General features: G+C 46.1%; 2 protein-coding genes across 2 annotated transcripts; both read right to left on the bottom strand.

Annotated features, from left to right (window-relative positions):
* Positions 1–2,215: 2,215 nt before the first annotated feature.
* Positions 2,216–2,743, bottom strand: LOC147960394 (uncharacterized). Its single transcript, XM_087533326.1, has one exon. It carries the CDS (start codon positions 2,741–2,743, stop codon positions 2,216–2,218), a length of 528 nt encoding a protein of 175 aa, XP_087389452.1.
* A 2,158-nt stretch (positions 2,744–4,901) lies between these two features.
* Positions 4,902–7,488, bottom strand: LOC147960393 (uncharacterized). Its single transcript, XM_087535845.1, has 6 exons — positions 7,298–7,488; positions 7,091–7,202; positions 5,982–6,336; positions 5,442–5,895; positions 5,306–5,349; positions 4,902–5,200 (listed from the first exon to the last, which is right to left on the bottom strand). Exons 1-6 carry the CDS (start codon positions 7,329–7,331, stop codon positions 5,147–5,149), a joined length of 1,053 nt encoding a protein of 350 aa, XP_087391971.1. The 5' UTR covers positions 7,332–7,488; the 3' UTR covers positions 4,902–5,146.
* Positions 7,489–8,936: the final 1,448 nt, after the last annotated feature.

Below are 8,936 nucleotides of genomic sequence, written 5' to 3'. Positions count from 1 at the left end.
GTGAGTAGCCTGGTCAGCCAATGCTGCTTTGTGTGGATTCTTGTGAGGGATTTTGCTCAGTTTTCCACTAATTAACGAGGCAGTTGTACTTCTTAAGTAGGAAGATGAGGCCTTTTTTCTGTCTTCATTTCAAAAATTAGAATGTTGATCAGGAAAGGTGACATCCGCATTTAATTTCAGAACATGGACCCTGAGTTTGACCCAACCATGTGGCTTGATCCCAGCTCGATTGATGGCTGCGTATCCACCGAATAGTTAGCAAAGACACTTCACACTATGAAGCGCCAGAGTTATAATCGGATGACAAAGACACGCTCCCCGCGGCCTAATCAAGTCCTCGCTGCCGCACAGCACATCTAGGAAGACATCATCCGTCAACCCATCGCTATCCCATTCCCAATTAACTATGTCCTGAGGGCATCTCAACCTGTGAATCTCCGCTTCAAATCTTGAAACAGTATCATGTGAGCCTTCATGCACCTGTCCCAAGCATTACGGCTGGCTCAATCAGTGTGCTGCGTGTACAATTCCGGTCTTATCATTTTCGTGCTGAAACAGCGCAGGGATCATCATCGTGATGCTGCGAGCGTTGCCTGTGGAAGTGGAGCCGTGGTCCGTCTCCAAAGCGAGCTTTTGTGTCGGCGGCGGGGGTGCTACCATCTGAATTTCCGTTGGATACTCATGCTGCGTGCGACGCGCGCCCCGCTGTGACGACGTGGACGGATTCTTCCTTTCGTCTCCACGCTCTTTGTTTGTTTCAGCTTGTGCACTGGATGCCACTTCCCAGCGAGCATCACTGTTTCTGAAGTCGTGATGATTAATGAGCAGTGCTCTTTTTTCCTCCTCTTGGCTGCCTGTGCTGTGTACATGCTGTGGGTTGTTTGGGTCGACGGAATGGCCATGTCGATGATGTGTGGTCAGTTTGGAATAAACTGAGCGGTAAAAGTGGACTGCATTTCTGGTACCAGATGCACTTAGGGCAACCTGACAAGAAAAGTGTAGCAGTACCACGTACAAGGAGTTAAGGGGATACACATGTGGGTTTGGGCCCGTTGTCATTTGGCAAAAGCTTTCAAAGCTGGCATCAATGTGCCTCTCAAGCATCGCTGCGGGCAGCTGTTTTTTGTAAGGAGATGTTCCTCGTTTTTTGTAAGGACAAAAGTATGTTACTAACTGTTTAACAATCATTCATTTACCAAATGTCCAACAGGCAGGGAGGCACCATGTCATGTAACAGAGCACGTTCTTTCTTTACATGAGTGATGAACATTATGGTCTTATGGGTGTCGTGTCAAACATATAAGAAAATGCCCTCGACTAGACTTTCCTCACAAGTTGCTTTCCCGATCAGACATTTGCAATTGCCATTGCCCTTGTCTAACTGATACTGTTCAGGTTCCACCTAACATAATTTTGTTCTCTTATTCCACACCATTGTACCGCTGCACCTGTACTCCTTGTCACTTGCTCATCTCCTGTCTAGTTTCCCTAAAAACAAAGATCCCTTGTCCGGTACTTTTATCAGAGCATTTCCAATAGAAAATGCAAATTTGGAGACGTAAAATATTACATCTCCAAAAAATGTTTTTTGCATCTCAAAAAAAAGACTAACTCCAACAGATAATGCAAAAGGGAGATGTAAAAGTGCAACTCCAATATGTGATGTAAACTGGAGATGCAAAACCGGCCGCCGGCCGCACGGCAATTGTTGCTGTTGTTGAGCCGCTGTACAGCCGTTGTTCAGCCCCACATATTGATATAAAACAACTTAAAAATTGCACATGTTCATAATATCAAATTATTAAATAGTTCATCAAATTCACAAGATCAAATGCAACACACATACAACATAGTTTTGCACAATACACATACAAATAAATGAAACTAGGCGCCTCTCTCGCCATAATATTTTCAATACTCCTCCAACAAATCCTTTTGAAGGCATCAGAGTCTCTAATTTATTTGTACACCTTCATGAAGCGTTTGATTCACTCCTCTCTTCTCATGGACATAACGTGTATGCCCATCAAGTGATACAAGGTGAAATCTAAACCCTGTCCACGCTCATTCTCAATGATCATGTTATGTATGATCATGCAAGCAGTCATGATATACCAAAGAGTTTTTTATCCCAGAATCTAGATGGTCCTTGCACAATAGCAAATTGGGATTGCAAAATCCCAAAAGCCCTCTCAACATCTTTCCTAGCCGTCGCTTATGCATTGTGAAAGATGAGTTCTTTCTTACCTTGGGGTTTTGCAATTGGCTTGACAAAAGTACTCCACCTAGGGTAGATGTCATCCGCAAGATGGTACCCGTAGTTATATGTGCGGCCATTTGCTTCGAAGGTCACCGGTGGTGCTTCTCCATTTGCTAACTTGGCAAAAAGAGGTGACCGGTCGAGCACGTTAATGTCATTGCAAGATCCAGGCATCCCAAAATATGAATGCCAAATCCATGTTTCTTGGTCAGCAATGGCCTCAAGAATGATAGTGGCATCCTTCCCACGACCCTTGAACTGTCCATGCCATGCTCTTGGGCAATTTTTCCACTTCCAATGCATGCAATTGACGGACCCTAGCATACCTAGAAACCCACCAGCTTTGTTCATCTCTAACAGTCTCTGAGTGTCCTGAGCATTGGGAGCTCTCAAGTACTCTACACCAAACACTTCTACAACAGCCTTTGCAAATTGTTTGACATAGAAGATAGAAGTGTTGTCTGCAGGAACACCGTAGGCCATCATGTGCAATGCGGCAGTGACCTTCTGTTCGGTGCTATGTCCAAGCAACTCTGCACAATTCCTCGTCTGCTCGAAAGATCAATCATGCTGCTTCACGGAATTGCAAATGTGGATGAACAAGTCTTTGGACATTCTGAACCGTCATTGAAAGTACCTCTCTGGAAAAACCGGTGGTGAACCGAAGTAGTTGCGCATCAACACGTTCTCTCCTAATGAACGCATGGCCATATACGGAACCACCGTGCTTCGGCTTCTTCCCCTTGTGCATTGCCATTAGCATTGCAATGTCCTCTTCTTCGTTTAAATCAAATTCCTCCTCCGACGAGGAATCGTCCACGAAAGAGGAGTCACACGAGCTCATCTACAATGCGGAAAATCACGTCAAACTACTTTTCATCCCCAACAAAAAAATGTCAAGTTTCATCTTTTTTACCTTCGGGAATTTCATCAAACACCTTGCTTGCGGGGTAGACGAAATCGGACGGTTGGCGGCCGCGGCGGGTGCGTGCGGCGGCGACCGCACGACAGAAGAGATGGCTGCCCGTCGGCGGGAGCTCCGCCGGCAGGGGGGTGGCTTCGCACGCGGGCGGAGTGGTGCGCCTCCACTAACTCCGGCGGGGGGTCTAGGCTTGGATGGAACCTACCCCATCGTAGACCTCGCCGGGGAAGGCGTTTAGGCCAACCACAACCGTTAGAGAAGCTTCGATTCGGCAGCGGCCAAAGTGAATCGGCGACTTCGGGCGGCGGGCCGGCGAGGCAAGCGGCGGGGGACGGGGGGCGAAGTCGCGGCAGGCCGGGCGGGGGGCGGCAGCGTCGATTTGGTGTGGATTTGGCCAGCGGCGAAGTCGGGCGGGTGGCGGCTGGTCGCGCGGAAGGGAAATGAATGGCAATTGGGCAATTGGCAGGCGGTCGCGTTTTACATCTCCTGTGGGTGGATATGCATATTTGCACCGCGAGGTGCTGTAGTTTACATCTTCGAGAGATGGAGATGTAATTTTTTATTTTTATTTTGCATCTACACCATCTGTTGGAGAGGTGGGTTTTTTTTGTGGGAAGTTGGAGAGGTGTTTTTGACCCTCGGAGATGCAAAGGTATTTTTGCATCTACATTTTTTATCGGAGATGCTCTCAGAATGTATACAAGCAGCACACTTTGTAGTTTCTTAGAAAATGTTAGTGCTCCAGCTAGATGAGTTTCCCCGTCCAGGGTTTTGACTTTTGAAAATCTGCGAAATAATTGTTGGATGAAAATAATCTGGTGTCATGAAAAAAAATCAATACTACGTTGATTTAGACACCACATGAAAAAAGTATGTGCATTTGCAGTCGATTTTGGGCACTCTCTCTTTTTATTATTTCTCTTACAGAATACAATTTTTGGCTCAGTTTTGTATGCCAAATTTTTATCTCAAAACCAGGTGTGGCACCCAGCTACGATCGTATTTAGTTTTTTTTAATCATAATATCTCAACATTTTTTAGTTCTCTACCTTATGTGTTCCTATCATGTACCTTCCACAAGTCTATTCTCTGCCAGGCCTGTGGGTCTCTCGGGCATGACGCTGCAACCAATTGGCTAATTGCAAAACGCATTTGGAATTGCATGAAGTGATGGCATCTTTTCAGCATCATGTGCTGTTGAAACACATTAATCGACGCACCAGTCTTTGGCTGTAAACTCAGAAACAATATAGAACAGAGAATGCAGACAAGCGAAGAGATGCAGAGGATAAAGGCAACTTGACCATGGGAAAACCAGATCTAAAGCAAAATGATTACAGAGCAAAAGAAATGTGGCTTACAAGTTGTAGTTAACCAAAACCGACATCCATGTGACCTCCGTGCTCTGGATACTGTGACAGATCAAGGTATCCAAGAATGAAAGGATAAACCACATGATCATGACCACACAGTAAACGTACTGCACTGATGCAGCATAGAGCGCGCAGGCATGTGCATAGAATTGAAGATCCGATCACAGACTACTAAGCACGCAGCAAGAAGAATTATAACATGCATTTGCAGTATATACTATATACATACTCCCTCCGTTCCATATTACTTGTCGCTGATTTAGTACAAAGTAATATGGAACGGAGGGAGTACATGACAAGAACACAAAATCAGGGAGAATTTTCTGCTCAAGGGGGATCACACAAATAAAGAATTCAACTATATTCAGAAGCTGGACACGGACAGGCAAACTGACTTAACAAAGAGAATACAAGCGAGCAGTCTCACCCAGCAAACCATAATACACACTCTTAAAGACATGTTACGGTTTGACAACCGGATAGACAAGTGCTAGTGACATATCAACAACGGCGAAAGAAAACAAGAACCACACACTCAATACTTCATATTCAGCAAACAAAAGGTTTGAATCTGAAGTCGGTCCATCTGTTCTAGACCTCTTGGGCTACGGCGTTGCCAGCATCTATTGCCATCTCAGCATCCCCCTACAAGCATATATGTTCCAGTTAAGCAAGAACCAAACAGAAACCTTGTGCAGATATAGTGTGCTCTCAATTGCAAGAAGACAGTTGAAATTCGTAGTTTCTTACCATGTTCTCCTTATCTTCGTATGTGATCTCCTTCACCACATCAACTGAAAAACATACTTTTGCTATTAGCAAGCCTATAAATTGCAGAAACAGGTGATATTTTGTATTAGGAACTCAGGAAAACAACGGAGCTTACCAGATTCTTGGTCTGCCTCAACTGGCGAAACCTCACTGCCTCCATTACAATCTTCTTGCTGCTCCTTAGCCTGCTTCTTGGTTTTCTTGACAGTATTTTTGGCACCTTCTTTTGCAGGAGCATTTTTGGCTGGATTCTTGTTATAGGAACCTCTGATCTTTGCATCAGGTTTCTCCTTCTGAATGCTCTCTTTCTTGCCATCTTTACTCTGAGTTGCAACAGAGTTCAGAGACCTAGGTTTCAGATTACCCTTTGGAGTCACATTGGCGGCACTAACAGCAGACTTGTCTGACTTTTTTGGCTCCTGTGAGGAGTCCAGAGAGATCTTTAGCTTCTCAAAATCTTCCACGATATCATAAACCTGAAGAATCTCCTTCACCGGCTCCTCCAATTCTGTTGCAAGGCCATGCCTGGCCACATAAGCCTTGAGTTCTTCTCTCATCCTATCCAGAGGCTGTGGAGAACACAATAATATGATCAGTTATTCAATGAAAGAAACTGAACAGTCTAAAGTAATAACAGATGATGAATTGATGTTACCTCGCATTCTGACTCAAGGGCGAGCTTGAAGAAGCACAGAGAGATAGAGTGCTTGGAAGCAGCCTCTGCAAGCCTAATCTGTGTCATCCAATATGAGACTGAGGAGAGTGTACTGAACTTGCGCCTTGCAGTGGACATGGATGCTTCTGATGTCGGGGTATCACACCTCCCGAGGCTGTCTGACCTCCTAGACCGAACCCCTGAGACTGGAGTAATAGTTCCAGTAGGAGTAGGCCTTGGACTAACACCTGGCTTTGTTGGTATTGAGTGCCTCCGCGGAGGTTTAGCTGATTTATCCTTCACGGCAGAAAGATCGAGAGCACAGCTCTTGGTGACATCTGAAGATGGCTTGGCCCTATATATGGAGAGCAATTAGAAGCGATTATGAAATAAAAAAATTAGTTGGCAGCAATTTCAAAGTAGGAACCCGAGAGGCCTCAGTGCAAGTTGCTGGTCAATTTTGCATTGACATAGCACCAAACGGGTGTGCTTAGTTTTGAAGCAATAATCTGGGCATCAGCATTTGCATGGTGGCCTATTGTTTTCGCAGAGACTTGCTGAATTGTTTATATTATAACTCAGCCCTGTGATGGCTAAACCTCTAGAAAAAGCTAGGGACATCTGTGCGCGCACGGGCCTCTATTAATGTCCTTACTGGGCTTTCCTGTTCCTAACTTCACAGGACAAGAGATGATTTCATATAAGTTTCCTTCGGTACTTTCTTGTCTTTATTAAATAAGTAGGTCTGGTTATGTACAGTTTGCAGATCCAATGGCTATTTGAGAAGATAAATGTCTAGCAGGTATTAATGTGACGGGTCAATTCGTCCATTGTAAATAGTCAAAAAAAAAACATGAAATCATTGGCCTTGGCAGTTCTACAAAAAATGATAGAAACTCGCTATCTAAACAGTGGCATGCTAGGTAGTACATGTTGTGGACTGTCGTCCTCTGTGAGAACTTGTAATTGAAAATTGAAAGCGAAAGAACTACTCCTGGTTTTTAATAAGAAACAGTTATTAAGAAAAAGGAATCACATAGCAGGTAGGAAACAATATAATCAAAATGTAGGGACATGAACGGGAAATAAGATGGTCGAAAAGGGGGTACCTTCGCGAAGCAGGGGCGGTAGGAGGAGCGTCCGCCGTCGCCGGCTCCAACTTCCCCCGGCCCGCCGACCGCAGCGGGTACCGCAGCTTGGACCCCTTCGCCGCCGCAGACCCTGCGAGAGCCAAAACCCTAGATCAGAACCCACCGACCACTCGACCTCCACCCAAAATCCCCCAAAAATCGCCAAAAAAGAACAACTCCGCGTACCGCAGGCGCCCGACTGATCGCCGGAGGTGGCCATGGACTCGAACGACAGATCCGCCCGAGGAGACGATTCGATCTCCCACGAATCCCCAACCCTGGCCTCCAAAGAATTCGAAACCGGCGACGGGGAATGGAAGCCTTCGGAAGAATCGAGAGACGGGGGATGGGGTTTGGGTTCGGTTTTGGAATGGAAGGAGCGCGTGATAAATAGCTCTCCTATGATAACGTTGGCCTGCACAGCTGGGGGCGTACCCACGCGCCCGGCGCCGGCTGGACGGCACGCGGACGCGGGGGGCCCGGAGGGGTCCGTTGGCGCCGCGGGCCGCCCTGTCAGTGGCGCGGGGGCGCGGGCCGTCGCGTGCGTTTCGGGTCGAGGGGGAGAGAGGAGCGGGGGGAGGGGGCCCCGCGGCGCCGTTTGAATCGCGGGTCGGGGGACGGGGCGGGCGGGAAATCGGGGGCCGTTGGCGTCGGGCCGGCGGGACGGGGGGACGGGGGGAATTTCGAACTGGGGCGCGTGAGTGAGTGAATAGCGTTGAAGTGGTGGGCAGGGAGGTTGGTGACCCGGGGTTAAGGGGCCGTGGGGTCCGTTTCGTTTTTCTTTTGTCTGATGTGATCTGGGCCGTTGTTGCGCGGTCTGGCCTGGCATATTGGCCGGCCCATGTACGGACAGCGGGCAGATTGCGTCTCCTGGTCCGAGAAACCTTCCGACGGGATTTTTTTTTCCTTTACATTTCCTGTTTTCCTGCCGGTTTTACTCCGATTTTATTCGGGTTTTCCTATTTTGGGGTTCATTAATTTAAATTTTTTAATTCATGCACCTTTTTTGAAAAATCATGAATATTTATATACTTTAAAATATTTTTTACAACAGAGAAAATTTTAAATATTTCCCACAAAAAAGTGAACACTTTTAAAATTATCAGACTTTTTTTCAAATCCATGAATATTCTTAACATTCGTATTTTTTCCCAAAATACATAAAAAAATAAAATCCAGGAATGTTTTTAAAAATTCTTGAATTTTTAATATTTATTAATTTTTCAAATTCATGGGCATTTTTAAAAATGCACAAGAAAAATGGTATTAGTTTTTCACTTACGAGCAACAGGAGTACGTGATCAAGCGTAAAAATTGATTTGCTAAGGTACATAGTGACGCGAGTGAGAAAGAGGCTACTAGGCTCGGCCCACCCGCGTGGGTGCGTGTTATATCTATAGTTGGCCCCTGAAGGCCGGGAATAGGCATAAACTACCTGCATAGGAGTCCAAACTTTCTTTCTAAAAAAAAAGATAATTCCTAGCTTTCCAACTATTCCAAAGAAGAGTGAAGATTGTGACTAGATTTAACTTTTAATGTTGAAGACAGGATCAAGTGGACGATAAATAGATGGATACAAGTTAGTGTCTGGCCTCAGCGACGGCTTGTGGAGGCACTTGAGGTCTGCCACGCATCATAAGGACTATGGTGGTGGTGGCCATCTCCTCCGTTGGAGGTGGTAGGCCTAAGGCTGGGTGGTCGGATCTTGAGATCTGTCATTTAGTCTCGGCTACGAGTCGGGGAGACATTGTTGACGGTGAAAATCGAGCCAATGGTGGGAGATGGCGGTGTTCTGTGTCATTACCTTGATGAAGGCATCGTCGTG

This window comes from Triticum urartu, chromosome 7A, assembly GCF_056163025.1.
Source record: "Triticum urartu cultivar PI428250 chromosome 7A, HENAU_Tu73, whole genome shotgun sequence".
NCBI lineage: Eukaryota > Viridiplantae > Streptophyta > Magnoliopsida > Poales > Poaceae > Triticum > Triticum urartu.
The sequence above is the reverse complement of the archived record's forward strand: the minus strand, read 5'-3'. Positions and strand labels throughout refer to the sequence as shown.